Here is a 19837-nt window from a genome sequence, read left to right as displayed (position 1 = left end):
TGTCATTAATACCATCAATTTTGGACTCCAAGACAGCGCATTTAAATTTCATCTCTGTCTTGTAGATTATAATAATTGTTTTTTTTTTTTTAAAAGATATAAATTACAAGATAAAAAAAATTTAATCGTGAATGTCTCTTTATGAATTCGTTTTATATAAGTAATGATTTGACGTTATTTAGAGAGAGTCATACAAGGAGTGTTCAAGAACTTTTTTAAATTATTAAGAATTTATTAAGAATTAAGTATACACGTACATACACGAGATTTGTTGAGAGCCTCTGCGTATAGGTTCGTACTACAGTGACTCCTTTGTTCTCGCGCGTTTCAAGATACTTGAAGGAAGTATACATAAATCCGATCATCGCATGAAGCGCAACGTTATTAATAAATCGAGAAAAGATGTAAAGAGCGGGCTGTTTTTTTTTTTTATGAATCGCAAATTACGTCGAGGTTTAGATGGAAGGCGAATAAAAAAGGATGTAGTTGTAAACACCACTTGATAACATCCATTTCTCACTCCCGTCTGCTCCGCGAGTATCGTAACTGTTTTTGTAAATTTTACAAGTCATATGGCTATTTCGGCGCTCATAAGACGGATAAAAATTTAAGGAGAAATAATCGCGACCATATGTTAAACGTAAACAGTAATTCAGCATTTTAGAGAGCTTGTACAACGTCGAGGGTTAGCAAAAGATAGTGTGCACTGGGATAAAATATATACAGAGTGCGGTACAAGTGGTTTCACTCAGAAAAGCATTACATATTTCACACTGATAATGTTGAATCCGTCACTCGAAACATAACAAAAATGAAAAAAAAACATTTATTTTTAGATATTAAACTGCTTTATGACCATACTTTATAACCACAACGCATTAAAAAATAAAAAAAAAAAGTAAATATATAAATAGAAAGATTCTAGAGTCTCGCGAGAAAGACAGTCGAAAACAGCAAAAAAAGTTACTGCGAAAGGAGGAATATGGGAGAGAAACCTTTATTCCTTTCAAAGATTCACATCGGGGCTACCTCCTGCTACTCGATCGAAGGTCGGTCGCGGGATCGCCTTAACACATTTTCGATCACCATAAATTACGCTCTTACGTTTACGGCTCTTTCGAAGGATGGACGCTTGTTTATACGTCGATTAAGCCTAATCGATTTGTATTGCGTCGCTCACATACTACACGTTGCTCGCGATAGCTCCCGGTAAAGAGGGAGGAGGATAGAGAGTCGAAGAGACACGCGCGCACGAAGAGGACCTCTCCTTTTCCAGACAAACGATCCACTTATCGGACCGAGTCTCTTTTCTGATTCTCTTGAGTCACGCGAGCTGACTTGTCCCGCGCGTGACTCATCCCACGAGCGTAGTATCTAAGCACGAACGGTGGATAAAAAAATATATATAAGACTTTTTATTAGATATCTTTCCTCCCCCCGTGCGTGTCCCTCCGGCTGTAAAAATCTCTGAACAAGTTTCGATACTTCGTTTAGTGAAAATTTAATAGATCATAGATACTTCTTACGATCTCCAGTCTTAGCAATTTTCTTGATTATATTTTTTAATATCTAACAAGGTAAACAAAGAAAGATACATTAGGGTTTCGATGCAACGTTCTGCATAGCGATATATTGCACGAGTTTGCGATTGGTCATTATCGCGCTTTGTTGCGATCGCAATTATTACAAATTAATCCTTGCAGATCGAATAGAGAACTCGCAATCGCCGCAATTGAGTTCTCGCGTTATCAATCTGATATTTTAACGGTCTCTATTAGATCGAGTCGTTATATATTTATGTACATAGCTTGTAGATATATAAGTATACGCATATAAAGCACGTATCTAATATTTTGTACAGTAAATGGATCGAATTAAAGTTGTAGTGAGTAAATAACATGGTCAATGAAATGGTGATAGGGATGCATTCTTTGATGAATATTCAGGTTGGTTTTTCTTCTAGAGAGAAAATGTAAATAGAAACCTGACTTGAGAGAATAATTTAATATTGTATGATACACAGGCTCTTATTTTTTGAATAGATTAGATAAATATGTATAAAGACATGATATGTTTTTAGAATCATATTTTAGTCTTACTTTTTTCTAGAAAAATTAAAAGTGCGGTTAAAATCGATCACTACAATCAATTTAAATCAAACAATTGACATTTCAACATTAAACAAGTTTTTCGAAAAATTATATAACGATCGGCTTACAAATAGTCTCGTTGAGTTCGATTGTGCATGCACGAATCTCGAGAAGATCTGATCTTTTTCAGCGTATCAGATTTCTTGACGTTTCTTCTCGACCGCCGATCGCGCAGAATTTATTATAAGTATATGTGTGTAAAAAGAAAAAAATCTATAAAACGAGAACACTCGCCTACGGTACGACTGCATGCTATCGCATCGGCTGCATTATCGTCTTACTTTTGTTCACAGCCAGCACATTCCTGATCGTTTCGCATGCACAAGAGCAAATAAGCTCGCTTGTTTCGCCAACTCGCCACTATGGACATTTCAAACCATTTCGATCGGGTGTATAGAATGTCCCGCAGCTGTGCCGAGTTATTATTTTTATTTTTTTAAATTTGATTCTTTGATAATAAGTTTTATAAACTCGATCATTTTTTTCGAGGAAAATTTCATGGAAGTCTTATATATTATACAATTTTTTTTCTTTCAATATTGCGAATAATACCTTAGAAAAATTAAATTTTACAGAGATTAAATTTTTTTCTTTCAATATTGCGAATAATACCTTAGAAAAATTAAATTTTACAGAGATTAAATTTCTCCATAAAATTCATGAGATTAACTGTCAATTAAAAATTATGAAATTAACTGTCAAAAAATGAAATTTAATTCTTTGCTAAGATTCCTTAATTTTCGATGTAATTAATACAAGAGTGATTTTTCTAAATCTACCGATAAGTGTAATTTTTTATTTAAAAAAAAAAATAATAACGCGACTGTATTACACATCAAATATTAATATTAGGAGTAAATTATGCAAAGTCGGCGCATTTAAGGGATTTATTTGCAAATCTGCTTTGTCCCAAAACTGAAATCAAAATTATAAAATAAGTCTGAACGATATCGATTTTATTTCATTATAAATCCAATTTTATTTTTACGCAATTCTCAATCGTTCGGTCGGTTTTTCGCATACCTGCCGTTCGGTATACGAGCGTAAAGAAACCGCATGGACCAAGGATGAAAGACGCGGGATTCGAAAGATATACCATGATCGATTCTGTGATCTAATGTTGAAAATTCTTTTATTTTCGGTGCTGACTTTTGGCGGCCGCCCACCTAGACTCCGAGCCCGGCATTAATCATAGTAAGTCAACGAAAGAAACAAGAGAGGCCCCGGCTCAGGCGGCTAAAGACGCCTGCGGCGCGGTGCTTCGTATTATTTTCCCGCTTATCCACCCCTCTACTAACAGACAGCTTTTGATTTTCGATTCATCTCCAGTGCAGACGCATGTACCGAGAGAGATCAGGATATATTGTCGCAACAATGTCACGCGCTCTCGAGAGTGTGTTCTAAAAAAAATATGATATAAATTGCATAGATGTATAAATAAAATGTGTAGGATGCTTATATACGAGTTATGTTTATGATTATAATCCATTTGTATCAGAAAAAAATGGATTAAAATAAACCGTACTTCAAACAATGAACGTATTGTGATAATAGTATAATAGTATAATGTTCTCTCGGTACCTGCACGATTCTCGCGTCTAAATATGTAATTGTATCATTCCATTCGTTACCTTCTTGAGAAACTAATCGTCGCGATATTGTCACAGCTCTTTCGTGGCTAACAAAGATTTCCCCATGCCTCTTTTTTTCCTGCTGCTTGCGGATCCAGGGATCTGGGAGTGTCACGGAAAAGTTTGCGGTAATTAACGTGAGACAGGGAGAAAGAAAGTGGGAGGAAACAATATTAACACTGGTGTGGTGTCGTGATAAGTGTTTTACCCTATAGCTTGCTTTGTCGTCGATTATCGTCGTTTAACCAGTTTGTTTGTTTTTTTTTTTTACCCTTCTACGTTTAACAAGTCGCCAGAGTCGATCGAATTAAAAGTCGATCTTCGATGCTTGATAATACGTGTAATACGCTTTTGTAATCATTACTTTTATAATCATTATCGTGCAAGCAAGAAGAACGCGTGAAAAGTTTCGTTGTTTAGAATTGTATCTATAATTTCGTTAAAAAATCTTCCGTATTTTGAAATAATATTCTGACATATAAAGAAAGAGATTAATGTTTTACATTTGTAAATAGAAATGTCTCTTACTTCAACGCCATAGAATTCCTTGTTTTCTAATCAAGCTCACGGTGATTTACTATATAAAATTTCTTTAGACGAAAATTTTCACGCTTTTTTATGTTCATTTAAGCTAAGTGGACCGAATCAATTTGTTTTCATATGCAAATGATAGATGTTTCGACGGATTTAGTTTCGATGTTTCTTTTATTCTTTTGAGCCTTCGCTATTTCTAAATAGCGATTATTATAGCTGTCACTTATCTCGCTATTTTTTAAATTAGTTTTGTACATATTTAATGCTATTGTATATATTTGATGTTAAAAAGACACGCTGCTGTTTTATATTTTTGGCAAAATATTTAGAATCACAATTTTACATGTGTATTATATTTTATTCAATATTTCTTTTTAAAATTGATTGATATTATAAAGTTTAATATTTATTTAGATATAATAAATTAATAGTATATATAATATATAATATATATTGTTGATGCACATTATCTTATATATATATCTTAAATAAATCATAAATATTTTTAGTATTTTTAAATAATTTAAAATTATTTTTGTCTAAACATTTGTTTTGTATAAAAGAGATTTTTTTCGCTGTTTTTCATAATAATTTTTTCCACATACGAATATTTTCACATATTTGAGAAATTTGAAAGAATTTATCGAAATGGGAGCAATTAGTTGGTGTCATTTGCTTACGTGGAAGAGAACGATACACAAATTCTTTTATGTCATTGTATTATTTTTCAACATATGCGATAAGCTATTTTTACTTTTTTTCTTAACGCTATTTTTTCAATTTCGAAAAATGAATATTCTTAACAAGCAAGGTTCGCTATTTATTGTTGAAATTTTTTTTCATCTTAGGGCGAGTTGGAGCAACAGCTTCTTCAGGCAAATCCAATTTTAGAAGCGTTTGGCAATGCGAAGACCGTGAAGAACGATAACTCGTCTCGTTTCGTAAGTTGTATCAATAATTTTTTGTTTCAGCTACACACATGAAGCTAAAACAGTTGCATAATAAAATACATATTGATGATTTTAGTATGCAATTTTATTTTTACTTCAGTTTTATGTAACTGTCAGCATGCTATTTTTTCCATTTCCAATTATCGTAATTGTGATGGCATATGTAATGCACATGTTGTAGGGTAAATTTATCAGAATAAATTTTGACGCGTCCGGTTATATAGCCGGTGCAAACATCGAGACGTATCTTTTGGAAAAATCGAGGGCTATTCGACAAGCGAAAGATGAAAGGACTTTTCATATATTTTATCAACTATTGGCAGGTGCCTCACCGGAACAGAAGAGTAAGTTTTAAGAAACAAGGAGTCTTCTGTTTTACGTTCTGTTAATTGCATTCAATAACATAAATGATTCGACTTTTTTTTTCAGAGGAATTTATATTGGAAGATCCGAAACACTATCCTTTCCTATCTAACGGGGCTCTACCAGTGCCAGGTGTTGACGATTCCGCCGAATTCTTCTCCACAGTAAAGTCTATGCACATCATGGGCATGACCAACGAGGACTTTTCCTCCATCTTCCGTATCGTTTCCGCCGTGATGTTGTTTGGCTCGATGCAATTTCGGCAGGAACGGAATTCTGATCAGGCGACGCTGCCTGATAATACGGTGGCACAGAAAATCTCGCATCTATTGGGTTTGAGCGTTACCGAGATGACGAAAGCCTTCCTGAAGCCGCGTATCAAGGTTGGCCGTGATTTTGTGACGAAGGCGCAGACGAAGGAACAAGTGGAGTTTGCCGTGGAGGCGATCTCGAAAGCCTGCTACGAGAGAATGTTCCGTTGGTTAGTGAACAGAATCAACAGATCACTGGACAGAACGAAGCGACAGGGTGCCAGCTTTATTGGTATACTGGATATGGCCGGTTTTGAGATATTCGAGTTGAACTCCTTCGAGCAGTTGTGTATTAATTACACGAATGAGAAGCTGCAACAGTTGTTCAATCACACGATGTTTATTCTGGAGCAGGAGGAGTATCAGCGTGAAGGAATCGAATGGAAGTTTATAGACTTTGGATTAGATTTGCAGCCAACAATTGATCTGATTGACAAGCCAATGGGTATTATGGCACTCTTGGACGAGGAATGTTGGTTTCCCAAAGCCACGGACAAAACGTTTGTAGAAAAACTAGTTGGCGCTCATAGCGTTCACCCAAAATTCATGAAGACCGATTTCCGCGGCGTGGCCGACTTTGCGATTATCCATTACGCCGGCAAGGTGGATTATTCTGCCGCTAAGTGGCTAATGAAAAACATGGACCCGTTGAACGAGAACGTTGTCAGTCTTCTGCAAGCCTCGCAGGATCCGTTCGTGTGTCACATCTGGAAGGATGCCGAGATTGTCGGTATGGCACAGCAGGCACTCACGGACACGCAGTTTGGCGCGAGGACGAGAAAGGGCATGTTTAGAACAGTCTCGCAATTGTATAAAGAACAATTGGCCAAGTTGATGGTGACACTGCGCAATACGAATCCGAACTTCGTCAGATGTATAATTCCGAATCACGAAAAAAGAGCTGGTAAGATTGATGCACCGCTCGTGCTAGATCAACTTCGGTGCAATGGAGTATTAGAGGGTATCCGCATCTGCCGGCAAGGTTTTCCCAATAGAATTCCGTTTCAAGAATTTAGGCAACGCTATGAATTACTCACTCCGAATGCTATTCCCAAGGGATTTATGGATGGGAAGAAGGCTTGCGAAAAGATGGTACGTATTTTTCTATTCATGTATCTCGATTCACGATAATGAGAACATATGTAATAAATCGTAATTTTTTTTTATAGATTCAAGCATTGGAGTTGGATCCGAATCTTTATCGTGTTGGACAATCCAAAATCTTTTTCCGCGCCGGAGTGTTGGCACATTTAGAGGAAGAAAGAGACTACAAGATCACGGATATAATCGTCAATTTCCAGGCTTTCTGCCGCGGTTTCTTGGCTAGGCGTAATTATCAGAAACGCTTGCAACAGCTTAACGCGATTCGCATTATTCAGAGGAATTGTGCGGCCTATTTGAAGCTGCGTAACTGGCAATGGTGGCGGTTGTATACTAAGGTAAAACCATTGTTGGAAGTTACTAAGCAAGAGGAGAAACTTACGCAAAAAGAGGATGAGCTGAAGCAAGTTCGCGATAAGCTGGAGTTACAGCTGCACTCGGCTCAAGAGTACGAGCGTAAATATCAGCAGGCAATTGAAGAAAAAACTATGCTGGCTGAGCAATTGCAGGCGGAAGTCGAGCTCTGCGCGGAAGCTGAAGAGATGAGAGCTCGACTGGCCGCAAGAAAACAGGAACTTGAGGAAATTTTGCACGATCTGGAAGCGCGTATCGAGGAAGAAGAAGAGAGAAGCGCCGCGTTGACTCAGGAGAAGAAAAAGCTACAGTTGAATATCAGTGATTTGGAAGAGCAGTTGGAAGAAGAGGAAGCTGCCAGACAAAAATTGCAATTGGAGAAGGTCCAATGCGACGCAAAAATCAAGAAATTAGAGGAAGATCTTGCCTTGTCGGATGATACTAATCAAAAGTTGCTAAAAGAGAAGAAAATTCTTGAGGAGCGCGCCAATGATCTCTCGCAGACTCTAGCAGAAGAAGAGGAGAAAGCAAAGCACTTATCAAAACTGAAAGCTAAACATGAAGCGACAATTGCCGATCTTGAAGAGAGGCTCCTCAAGGATCATCAGCAACGTCAAGAGGTAGATAGATCCAAGAGGAAGGTCGAAACTGAAGTTTCAGATCTAAAGGAGCAATTAGCCGAGAGGAAAACGCAAGTTGAAGAACTACAGCTTCAGCTTGGTAAACGCGAGGAAGAACTCAATCAAGTTATGGCAAAAATGGACGAAGAAAGCGCTGCTAAGGCGCAAGCTCAGAAAGCGCTCAGGGAATTGGAATCACAATTAGCCGAGCTTCAGGAAGATTTAGAAGCCGAGAAAGCGGCTAGAGGTAAAGCAGAGAAACAGAAGCGTGATCTAAATGAGGAACTTGAAGCGCTGAAGAATGAATTGCTCGATTCTTTGGATACTACCGCAGCTCAACAGGAATTAAGAAGCAAACGAGAGCAGGAACTTGCGACTTTGAAAAAGAATCTAGAGGAGGAGACTTCATCGCATGAAGCTATACTCGCTGACATGCGTCACAAGCATACACAAGAATTGACTGCTTTGAACGAACAAATGGACGCGTTGAAAAAGACGAAGGCAGCTTTAGAGAAAGCGAAAGGCTCCTTGGAAGCCGAAAACGCCGATCTAGCGACGGAATTAAGATCGGTCAGCGCAAGCAGACAAGAATCCGATCGACGTCGTAAACAGGCAGAGCAACAATTGGCGGAAATAAATGCGAAACTGGCTGAAGTAGAGAGAAACAAGCAAGAATTGGTCGAAAAAGTTACAAAATTGCAACAAGAAGCAGAAAGCGTGATGCAGCAACTAGAAACTGCCGAATTGAAAGCTTCTGCAGCATTGAAAGCATCAGCCACCTGCGAATCACAATTTACCGAACTTCAACAACAGTTAGAAGAAGAAACCCGACAGAAATTGGCTCTTAGTTCGAAGTTACGTGCATTAGAAAGTGAGAAAGAAAGTCTGCACGATCAGCTTGAAGAGGAGGAAGAAGCGAAACGTGCCTTGGACAAGCAAGTGCTAAGTTTGAATATACAACTGGCCGAGGCCAAGAAGCGCGCGGACGAGGAAGCAGAAGCGGCTGCTGCTCTTGAGGAGATCAGAAAGCGTTGCATGAAAGATATTGAGGCTCTTCAGCGACAAGTCGAGGAGTTACAAGCGGCCAACGACAAATTGGATAAATCGAAGAAGAAGATTCAGGCAGAATTGGAGGATAGTATCATTGAGCTGGAGGCGCAACGAGCGAAAGTACTCGAGTTGGAGAAGAAGCAGAAGAATTTCGACAAAGTGCTCGCCGAAGAGAAGGCTGTATCCGAACAGTATGCGGAGCAAAGGGACGCCGCAGAGAGAGAAGCACGTGAAAAGGAAACAAGAGTGTTGTCTTTGACTCGCGAATTAGATGAACTTAACGAGAAGGTTGAGGAATTGGAACGAGTCCGTCGAGGTCTGCAATCGGAATTAGATGAATTAGTAAATAACCAAGGTACGGCTGACAAAAATGTTCACGAATTAGAGAAAGCGAAACGCTCATTAGAGTCGCAATTGCAAGAGCAGAAGTCACAAGTAGAAGAGTTGGAAGATGAGCTACAGTTCACTGAAGACGCTAAGCTGCGGTTAGAAGTGAACATGCAAGCATTGCGAGCACAGTTTGAGCGCGATCTCCAGACCAAGGAGGAGCAAGCGGAAGAGAAACGTCGAGGATTGGTGAAGCAGCTGCGTGATCTCGAGGCGGAGCTTGAAGATGAGAGGAAACAGCGTGCCGCGGCTATCGCTGCGCGTAAGAAAATGGAAGCAGATTACAAGGACATCGAACAACAGTTGGAGATGCATAATAAAGTGAAGGAAGACGCACTCAAACAATTAAAGAAACTTCAAATTCAGATCAAGGATTGCACCAGAGAAACGGAAGAAGCCAGGGCCGCCAGAGATGAATTGGCAACTGCCTCGAAGGAAACCGAAAGGAAGGTTAAGAGCTTAGAAGCTGACTTGTTGCAATTGACCGAGGACTTTGCCAGTAGCGAACGTGCCAGAAGAATTGCCGAAAATGAAAGGGACGAATTGCAGGAAGAGGTCAATAACAATGCCAATAAAGGTACTTTGATGTTGGATGAGAAACGTAGACTGGAGGCGAGAATTGCCACTTTAGAGGAAGAACTGGAGGAAGAACAATCGAACGCCGAGATTGTGATGGATCGTGCCAGAAAGAGTCAGATTATGATCGAACAGTTGACAACAGACTTGGCGACCGAACGATCTACCACGCAAAAGTTGGAGTCGCACAAGATGCTGCTGGAGAGACAAAACAAGGAACTTAAGGCTAAGTTGACCGAGCTAGAGACGGCGCAACGTGCAAAGACCAAGGCTACGATACAGCAACTGGAATCGAAGATCAATAATCTCGATGAGCAGCTCGAGACCGAAGCCAAGGAGAGATTTGCCCAGCAAAAGATCAATCGCAAATTGGAAAAGAAATTGAAAGAATTGAATTTGCAACTGGAGGATGAGAGACGAAATTCAGATCAGTATAAAGAACAGGCGGAGAAGGTCAATATCAGGATGAAGGCATTGAAGAGACAATTGGATGAAGCGGAGGAAGAGATTAGTAGGCATAAGACATTAAAACGGAAAGCACAAAGAGAAATGGACGACTTGATAGAAATGAACGAGGAGCTCAATCGAGAAATGACACAAATGAAGAATAAATACAGGTGATTTTATTTCTATTCTCAAATAATGAAAGAGATAAAAAGATTGCTAAAATAGCAAAAGAAAGATAAAGACTTTAATATTTATAGGATATTAAATAGCGAGAAGATATTATTCTCTTTTGGATCATACATAATATTTATAGATATATATTCATATATTCTCTTTTTTATGTTACGCTTTTTAGGCCGTACGTATCTGTAACGTTAGGCGAACGTAATGAGGCAGTATTAAAGTAGTGTTTTATCTTTGAAGGAAGTGATCAACTTCTGACATGTGTAGGTGTCAAGAGAGAAAAAACGATTGGTATCCTACCTGAGAGAGTTTTTTGCTAGGAAACAATCCCATTAGTCTCCCCAGTGTGCTACAGTGAGTTAAGCGAGCTCTTTTAGTTAATTTGAAACCGCTAACCCTGAAAGTAATAATGTCGACTTGACTGCTACCTTGTGTGATAACGACATACTACACCTCCGGCATTTTTTTGACTGCAATTGTTTGTGAATGTGTTCTTTTTTTCTATTTGGTTCGCAGTAAACGCTATCGGTCAATAGTTTAAAATATTTTTTAAGAAAATTTCTCAGCTTTTCCAACATAGTGTAAGAGCTTTGCATATTTCAGAAAATCTTTATTTAACATTTATTATCAGGTATCATACAGGAGGACTTTAAAGGTAAATTTATCCAGATCTAATTTAATCTAATAGATTTTCATCAATAATTGTTCAATACAGCTTCATTATTTTACTCACTCTACATTTCTGTATATTCACCTGTTTATTTTTCATATTTATTTTTTTATTGCATAATTTTATTTGGGATATTTAATTTTAAAAGTAAGTTTTTTCAGTAAAGAACTAAACTTTTCAGAGTCACACGGGAGATTTTGACTTGAAAAATTTATACATTTAAACTACTGACTGATGGTGTATGTTTTCTAATTGCACAGGTCTTCCTTTAATGACTAGACACATTGTCTAATTAATGTAATGATTCTGTTTAAAGGCGCGGCGGTGGTCCTCCGATAAGCTTGAGCTCCACGAGGCTGAAACGCGGTTCCGTGCAGACCGGCGGCTCGGGCGACGACTCGACGACGCAGGACGAGAGCATCGACGGCGAGGAGAATGTTAATTGAGTATCAGTCCAATGTACTCTCGAACTTCTGTGAATTATGTATATACGTGCGTCGAGAAAAGGTGTTGGCTTTTTTGTTCGATTCGGCGTGTTACGCGGACTGTCAAATTGACATCGGCGCGTCGCGAGTACAAGGACTAACTCCACGAGATTAAAATCAAAAGTCGTTTCGACAATATACCGTGGCGTTTCCAGCCTTAAGATTAATCATGATGGAATAACGATCTCCCCCTCCCTGGGGGAAACTTAGTTAACCGATACAATGCCGATGATTGAAGAGAAAGAGTCAAGGGGCGCGAAACAGCGAAAAATAATAAGAATAATCGAATGAAGGACTTTTGATACATTTTATATAGAACGAACGCAAACGTTGATTGCATTTTACGTATATATAAGAAAGAAATAGTGTGTATGTGTGTGAGAAAGAAGAGAGGGGTAAAATAAATTTGGAGAAGGAAACTTGATCGTGATGAATTTATTGGGGACATATTTAAATAAAACTTAAATAGTAAATTAAATCGAAAAACGGGGGCGCGTTTTTATTTTGACGCTGCCTCTCGCTTGATTTCTTCGAGCTGTCGGACCAATCCGGGACTAGCGAGATCCAATGGAGTCTTACGCTCCTTATTGGTGATCGTCAGGTCAGCTCCGCGCGCCGCCAACAGCTTTGCCTCTTCTACGCGGTTCTCCTCGCATGCAAGATGTAACGGCGTATTACCGTACGCATCTCTTTGATCTGAAAAAAAAAAAATAAATAAACGAAATGGCATGTGAAACGAAAATGCAATATGAAATTGTCTTATCGATATTTTGAGGAAGAGCGAGCGAATCTTTGTACTAAGTTATAATCGAAAATATTTATATATAAATATATATATATATATATAGATTATATTTGATATTTTATATATTATTATACTGTAAAACGAGAGAAAGAGGAGAGACAGAGAGAGAAAGGGAGAGGGAGAGCTGTATTTCAGTAACACACTTCCGCTACCTATATTCAATTTCTTCCCATACTCTATGAGGAGTTTCACGATGGCGGTGTTGCCTTTCGAGGCGGATCTGTGCAGCGGCGTGGCACCTCGTTTATCCGCGATGTTCACGTCGGCACCCTTTTCGAGCAACGCTATGCAGATGGCCTTCCAATTTTTCGACGCGGCGTACTGCAATGCTGAATGGCCGTCGACCGTCATCGCGTTTACGTTCGCCCCCTCAGTCAGCAGCGTGTTGACAACCTTTTCACGACCGGCGGACGACGCCAGGATCAACGGAGTCATGTTCGTCTGCAAAAGATTTGGACGCGCGATCAAATGTCATTAATGTCCGCTGTTTGATTTCGTAGGTATTTCGAGGAGATTAACTAGGCGCAACGAATGGAATGAAAGTCTCGCGATAATTATGCGACGTTGTGTTATGCATGAGAGAAAGACAGAATGTGCAAATGCGCGATGCATTTTAGAGAGACGTAATTTCGCTTTATACTTATTTTCTTATAAGTTTTTTTTTTTTTTTTTCTTATAAATGATCTATGGGAAAAAATTATAATATAATTATATGCCATAAAGTGTGTATATATTATTAAGATCTCCATTTTTCTTTATATATAGGTTTCAAATGAAAAGATGTTTTTTTTTGTAGATTAATCTCCTATCCTTTTCCTCTATGAATCTGCAAGATGCGATTGTAAAAATTAGTTTGAGATCGCGTTAAGTTCTATTTAATCAAAATATTTGATCTGTTTTTACATTTGTAACAATTTAAGGATCATTTATAGGCTATCTACGATTAGTTTAAATATTAGTTTAAATTTAGCTATAATGCTAATTGTTTCTAATGATAAAAAATATTTTGAAATATTTTTTTAGAAAATGTAAACGATTGTATAATCTATTTGTATATATGGCCTTGTATATGTAGAAATATCTCTTTGAATTGCAAGATTTTGATGAACAGTGCATGATATGCAAAGTATATTATTTTTCCGAAAAGTGCTTGATGTTTTGAAATATGAAAATAAATTTGATTTAAATATAGATATGTAGCGCGAATTATTATTATCATAAATATTATGCATATATAAAATAATAAAAGTCTTAATACGATTCTATATAATTGCGGGCATAAAAACAAATCGTTTATATTTTTTTTTTAATTAAACTAATTCTTTCAACAATTATGCAAAATAATATAAATTTTAAACAATATCATAGTTTTTTAAAGTGGTTGAAGAAATTATTTGCTAAGTGAAATTCTTGTACAGCTTCCAAATAAGTGGAATTATTGCAGATTTTTCTTAACAATGTTTACAAAGTCATGTAAGTATAAAAATGGTACTCTTGCGTGACAAGAAAATCACGCAAGCTTAAATAATTTTATTTTAATCTTCGACGAAAAATCATGTAATAATTTTAATCAAATAAATATATATTGCATTTGTTGAATCGATTCGAATTCAAGAATATATGAATGATGAAAATATAATTTTTAATTGTATTATGCTATATCCTTTAGACTAAAAAGAAAATATACACTCGACATTAGAAAGAAAAAATGAAGAAAGAAGATGAGAAAAATTTCAAAAAATAGAGAAGATCTACGTAGCGTGTATCAGCATTTTTTGATCGATAAGGTATTCGAAAGCAGCCATCAATTTATATGGCTTGATGATCTCTTACATCGTCCACAGGATCGACGGGTACATCGAGAGACAGCAAATGCCTGACCAGGTCATCGTGACCACCCAGTGCTGCCCAGTGGATCAACATGCGACCGTTCTATACAAGAAAAAAGAAAACAAAATATAACCTTAAAAATTGAACATGTGCGAATTACCATAGGGCTGTTTTCGCTTTCGAAAACATCATTCTAATGTTGTGTTCAAGAACGTCACCCGGGGTGCAACCAAAATATTGTAGTATACGTGACGTAAATCATAATATCGAGCGCATTCGGATGACGTTGTCGAACGCAGTCCTGAGGATAAGGACGGACTAGAATTTTTGAACGGTAATAATGAAATTAAGGTGAAGTTTTCGAATGCAGCCCCGCGTTGCTCGACAATACGAACGCTGTCGGTTTGTGTCTTCAGTTTCTCGTTCTCATTCAACAGAATTTTTACGGCCGCGGTTTTTCCGCGATAAGCCAGATCATACGCCGTAGGTTCTTGCTGCATCATTCTCGGAGATTATGAATGAAATTTATAATGATAGACGCGTTTAACACGAAATATGTTTATGTATGCGTTTTGAACGCTGCAGACATAAACGATATCCAGTCTGTCACTGATATCAGCTGATATTCACTTGTCACGTTTGCCCCTTGTCACACCTGTTTGCAATTGAATGTGACAATATATGTTGGCAATCCTGAGAATATATATTTTTATTATGGATACACTTGTATTTGAAATTAGAAACTAGATGATATAATGGTCAGAATCAAAAAAATGTAAAAAAATATAAAAAATGCACGGAAAAAGAAAAAAAAAGAATAAATATATCACTGCAAACTATAATTCATTTTTCGTTTCGATTAGATATTTAAAAATTGTTTAAAAATTTTGTTGCATATTCGATAAAATATTTTTTTATAAATTTTATTAAATTGTTTACAATTTATCTTACATTTATTTTATATTGTGTAATTTGTAAAGAAAAACAGGTGAGATTGACAAAAAGAAAAGAAAAGCGTTTTTTGCGAAATATTTATTGTGAATAATCTTACAGTTAATATTCGAGGTAGCACGGAGTATTTACTACAAATAAGCAAATTGCGTTTGAATACACACCATAAAACACGTTAAATTAAAAAATTATCATTGAAATAAAATAATATTATGAAATTATTTTTTAACAGTTGTAACTTATTGGAACAAAAATTAGAATCTTTTTCTTGAAAATAACTTGATATTAAAAATATAATATCAGTAAATGAAAGCATACCATGATTAATAACCAACATATCAAGGTGTTATCACATATCTCCATATTACATATTTTAATATTTATACTTGAAGTTCATTCTTATCAAATATCGCACTTTCACTTGAGCCACATCGTATACAATGTATTCATTGTATAATAAATCTGACTTTTTATTATGAGTTGCAGGTACTCCCACTCCATAGGGTACTTCGACGCCGTCGAGTTTATAGATATCTTTAGAATCAGGTTCTGTTTGACCACGACCTAGTGTGGAATGTTTGCCTTTTGGTAACTTCTCGATGTAATCCGCTTTATATCTCTCATACATGTTGCCTAGGGCGACTTCGCAGAGCAGCAACAAACCGGTCGGATTTTGACTATGTGTGCAGCAATAATTTGCAGATTTCGACACCATATCGGCAAAATATATACCTTTGCCAAACATATAACCAGTAACGGGCGCTTCCGGTGGCGCGATACGTAAACCTTGGGACAATATTCCCGCGAAATTCGTAGTCCTGGATCCGTGCCAGAGCAATTTTCGATTGGGCAATTTCTTGAAGGGTTTGAATCTCTGATCTTCTCCATGTCTCTTAACGACAAAGACTTCCTCGATCTCGAGCTTGTACTGCGTATGAGTAGCTGCGTGAGTGTTTTGAACATATTTCTCGATCATCTTGAATTCTTCGCTTGTCTTATCCAACACGTCGATATCCGTCTTTAGTTGTTTGTAATGATTATCGAGTGGATTCTGCTTTTCGTCGGTCTTATCACGCAAAAGATTATAGGCAATCTCCATCTCGAGCAACGCGTCCAACATGTCGCATTTGTTTTTAATCTCCTCCGATGTTTCGAGAATTTTCGGACCAGAAATGCCAAAATTATGAGGTATCAGCGTGTAAAATCTATTGGAAGCATCAATCAGTGTGGTATGGTCTATATTATTCTTTTTCAATATCTCTTGCAGTTCTGTTAGAACTGCGTAAGCTTTCTCAATCTGTTTCTTAGACAATTTTCCAAGCGGCATTTTGTCCATGTCTAGTTCAAATTCTAACATAACTTTCTTCATTTCAGCTACATCAAAAATAAGGCGCATAAGATCCTGAACTGGTTTCTGCAAATTACTCTTGATGTCCGAATCTAAAGAAGCAACCTCCTCATCACCATGATCTAAGTCAATCGGATACATTAAATTTGGCATCTTAACAAAGTGCTGTCTGTTTTTCCATTGATTACCACTCTTTTCTTCATACAAGTTCTCAAACTGCTCTATACAATCTTCCAAAGCCATTTCTTCCAATTTGTTACCGCCAATCGTTGTACCAATCCGACCCCAACTTCTAAACAAATGATATCTTTCAAATTTATCATGTTTTAAAATTTGCAACTTGTAATAACTATTCTTCTTTGATTGTATATCTGTCAGGCCTAATGTCGCAGTATATTTATCTTTTCCCTTTTGATAGATATGCGCACAATTTTCCAAGCCACTATCAGGATCAACAGCTCCACCACCTTTCACCTTTACCTTCACTTTGCCAGAACTCGATTTCTCGAACTTGCTTTTACTCTTGGAGGCATTAGATTTTGCAATAACGTTAGAAAGTCTAGCATTTATATCGCCACCCCAACTAGAAATGGTTTTCTTCTTTAAAAGCATGATGGGAGCATCCGTGTATTCTTTTGCTTCTTCTATGAAATCTTCCGTTATTACTTGAATATCACATGATTGAACATCTTCCATTCTTTTATTCATCTTTTCTAATTCATTCTGATTCGAAATTACAGCAGCCAAATCTTCATGAATTTTTGTAGTAACAGTACCACCTAACAATAAAATTTCTTTCTTCAATTCTTCTTTATCTTTCTGTGTACGACCTAATATAACAAACTGCATATTCTTCAAAGGACGTGGTTTTCCTTGTATTTTTGGGCCATCTACTTCTTCTTTAACAGAGCTCGATGATGATGGTGCTGTTATCTTAAACACTCGTTTTTTCACCTTAGACTTGTATGACCTAAACAAATTCAAAGCATTGTAAACCATAGTTTCATCACATTTATTTGCAAAAAAAAAGGAAAAGTTTAAAATATCATCTGCTATTATTTAATAAGGGAAAACTTACTTAATTGGAAATTTTTTCTTCATGTCACTTGGTATTTCGCACTTTTTTCTTTTTGGATCTTGAGTAACATAGTCACATTTGGTCCATTCTGTTACATTACCAGTGCATTTATAACCCAAACCAGAATTATATATAAGTTGTCCTTTGCATCTTGGACAGGGTTCTAGAGCTCCAAAATACAGTATATCAGATACAAGATTTACAATCTGTAAATAAAATGATTTGATTAATGAAACAAATAAATCTGTAGTTTAAGTATAACAATAAATGAATATCTCTCCTGCAATATATAATTATATAATATATAATTCAAATTTGCAAAATATTCTTTGATTAATGATGCAAATACATATTACAAAGTACCTACATTTGAGGTGCCTGTAGGAATTTCTTGATGGTTTTTTTCCAATAATGCAACCAATTGATTTTTTTCAAGACCTGATATTTGATCCTTTATAGCATACAGTTCTTCATTTTGCTTTTTCATCAATTTTGCCTCCTCTGCATCTTCTGGTTCGTCTTTAATCTTTTTAGGAGGTGGTGGCATATCACCTTGAGCTATTTTTGGTAGCGCAGTTTTGAGACTGTTTCTATCTTCTTTTGAGAGCTCTTTAGTACCTGGTAGCTCATCTCCACTCCCATAATATCCTAAGTCTGCCCTTAGTTTCACAAAACATTCCACATGATGCCACCTATCTAAACCACCAAACCTCCTAGCTTCCGCAGTCTCATAATCCTTTTTTGATATTCTCATTTCACCTTTTATTATCTTTTCATCACATCCTTTACAAGTAGATTTATTAGATTTAGCATATTCTACTCGAAAATCACTTGAGCCACTGCTACCACCTTTTGTTCTTTTTTTTCCTTTTGCAGATACGGGAGGTGCATTAAGAGATTCTTCTACATAAAAAAAAAAAATACAATAGTAAGCTAAGATGATGAAGTAAATTATAAAATTTTAAATTCTGCTGAATATATATACCAACCAATTTTTTTCTGAATTACTTCCTGATCTTCATGGCGAATTTCATCAAAGCCAGCTATATCAGCAGTAGATTTTGGTCTTTGTTTTAAAAAGAAGCAATTAAAATGATACCATCTAGGTATTGTTCCATCATGGACAGGACTCTAAAAATGTAAACAATATTTCTTTGGTAATATTAAATTTGATTTTTGAGATATCATAAAAAAATATGTTCGATAAATATCTATTATATTCATTTCATAAGTTTTTATTGTTTAAAACCAACTTGAAGTAATAAAGAATTGGAATATTAATTGTACATTGTAAATAAAAAAATCTATTATTAAATATGTTAAGGAATAAATAGGAGAAAATATATTTATATAGAGAAATAATCTTATTATAAATCTGTAGAAATGTGATAGTCTACAAAAAAAAAAAACAAATAGAGCAATTTAACATTGTCGCTATTATCGTCATGCGGACGATATTGTTATTCAGAATAATTCACAGGAACATAAAAATTTCCGCAAGACAACAGCGAGATAGCACGTTAGGGATGCTCGCGTCTGTCTTTTGCGCACAATTTGTTCGCGTGATTTCTTGGAGAAAATTCCGATACCTGAACAATAGCAGCGAGTCTCAAGCTCTGCTTGGTGATAGATTGTTTGCATGATTGACACTTGGAGCGATCGCTTTTCGCATATTCCGCCCGATACGGCAAGTCGTCGCTCATTTCGCCGAGTCTCTTCAATTCTCTTCCACTTCGGAAACGTGCAATTTGCGAGATAATGCCGATTAATACGCAACGCTGACACTGGTTACGTTCGATCGGAATAACGGTAGCTCTCGTACAATAACCGGCATTTGGCGGTTATATAGTGGCGCCACAAAATAGTCCAGACTTCAAACTTTCAGACATCTCTCTTCCAGTTTTTATCAACCTCTACGGATAACTAAAAATTAGAAACTAAACTATATATAATGGAATGCGATTGAATCTAACATCTGACATATCATAGCTTGAGCAGAGAGAAGCCTGAGAG

At 36.7% G+C, this 19837-nt stretch overlaps 4 protein-coding genes across 10 annotated transcripts in view; 1 reads left to right on the top strand and 3 right to left on the bottom strand.

Moving 5' to 3' along the window:
* LOC126848766 (myosin heavy chain, non-muscle) overlaps positions 1-12236 on the top strand; it is a 31175-nt gene extending 18939 nt beyond the window's left edge. The window contains exons 4-11 of one of the 7 annotated variants that reach the window (XR_007687306.1): positions 3321-3344; positions 3880-3909; positions 5164-5256; positions 5447-5609; positions 5695-7031; positions 7109-10644; positions 10925-11011; positions 11644-11780. Coding sequence is in view for 6 of the 7 variants with exons in the window: in XM_050589933.1 (XP_050445890.1) it covers positions 3321-3344; positions 3880-3909; positions 5164-5256; positions 5447-5609; positions 5695-7031; positions 7109-10644; positions 11644-11773 (5313 nt within the window). In the remaining variant the exon portion in view is untranslated. The other 6 variants (XM_050589937.1, XM_050589939.1, XM_050589933.1 and 3 more) reach the window with 6 other exon arrangements.
* LOC126848798 (L-allo-threonine aldolase) overlaps positions 1-19837 on the bottom strand; it is a 117502-nt gene that overhangs the window by 22767 nt on the left and 74898 nt on the right. The window lies entirely within an intron of this gene.
* Positions 12233-15101, bottom strand: LOC126848815 (26S proteasome non-ATPase regulatory subunit 10-like). Its single transcript, XM_050590044.1, has 4 exons — positions 14843-15101; positions 14451-14549; positions 12770-13058; positions 12233-12508 (listed from the first exon to the last, which is right to left on the bottom strand). The coding sequence occupies exons 1-4, from the start codon at positions 14948-14950 to the stop codon at positions 12312-12314; spliced, it is 693 nt and encodes a 230-aa protein (XP_050446001.1). The 5' UTR covers positions 14951-15101; the 3' UTR covers positions 12233-12311.
* On the bottom strand, positions 15471-19685 carry LOC126848774 (poly [ADP-ribose] polymerase). Its single transcript, XM_050589956.1, has 5 exons — positions 19414-19685; positions 18814-18955; positions 18192-18727; positions 17825-18030; positions 15471-17716 (listed from the first exon to the last, which is right to left on the bottom strand). Exons 1-5 carry the CDS (start codon positions 19525-19527, stop codon positions 15772-15774), a joined length of 2943 nt encoding a protein of 980 aa, XP_050445913.1. The 5' UTR covers positions 19528-19685; the 3' UTR covers positions 15471-15771.

Source organism: Cataglyphis hispanica, chromosome 4 (assembly GCF_021464435.1).
Source record: "Cataglyphis hispanica isolate Lineage 1 chromosome 4, ULB_Chis1_1.0, whole genome shotgun sequence".
Taxonomy (NCBI): domain Eukaryota; kingdom Metazoa; phylum Arthropoda; class Insecta; order Hymenoptera; family Formicidae; genus Cataglyphis; species Cataglyphis hispanica.
The sequence above is the reverse complement of the archived record's forward strand: the minus strand, read 5'-3'. Positions and strand labels throughout refer to the sequence as shown.

What these genes read in the sequence shown, in the direction of transcription:
- LOC126848815 (XM_050590044.1), bottom strand. Translation starts at nt 14,950, where the DNA reads ATGATGCAGCAAGAACCTACGGCGTATGATCTGGCTTATCGCGGAAAA. An exon ending in CCGTCGATCCTGTGGACGAT is followed by an intron (nt 13,059 to 14,450) that starts GTAAGAGATCAT and finishes AATCTTTTGCAG; the next exon opens with ACGAACATGACTCCGTTGAT. An exon ending in TGGGAAGAAATTGAATATAG is followed by an intron (nt 12,509 to 12,769) that starts GTAGCGGAAGTG and finishes TTTTTTTTTCAG; the next exon opens with ATCAAAGAGATGCGTACGGT.
- LOC126848774 (XM_050589956.1), bottom strand. Translation starts at nt 19,527, where the DNA reads ATGAGCGACGACTTGCCGTATCGGGCGGAATATGCGAAAAGCGATCGC. An exon ending in TTCCTACAGGCACCTCAAAT is followed by an intron (nt 18,031 to 18,191) that starts GTAGGTACTTTG and finishes TTTTATTTACAG; the next exon opens with ATTGTAAATCTTGTATCTGA. An exon ending in AAGAAAAAATTTCCAATTAA is followed by an intron (nt 17,717 to 17,824) that starts GTAAGTTTTCCC and finishes GAATTTGTTTAG; the next exon opens with GTCATACAAGTCTAAGGTGA.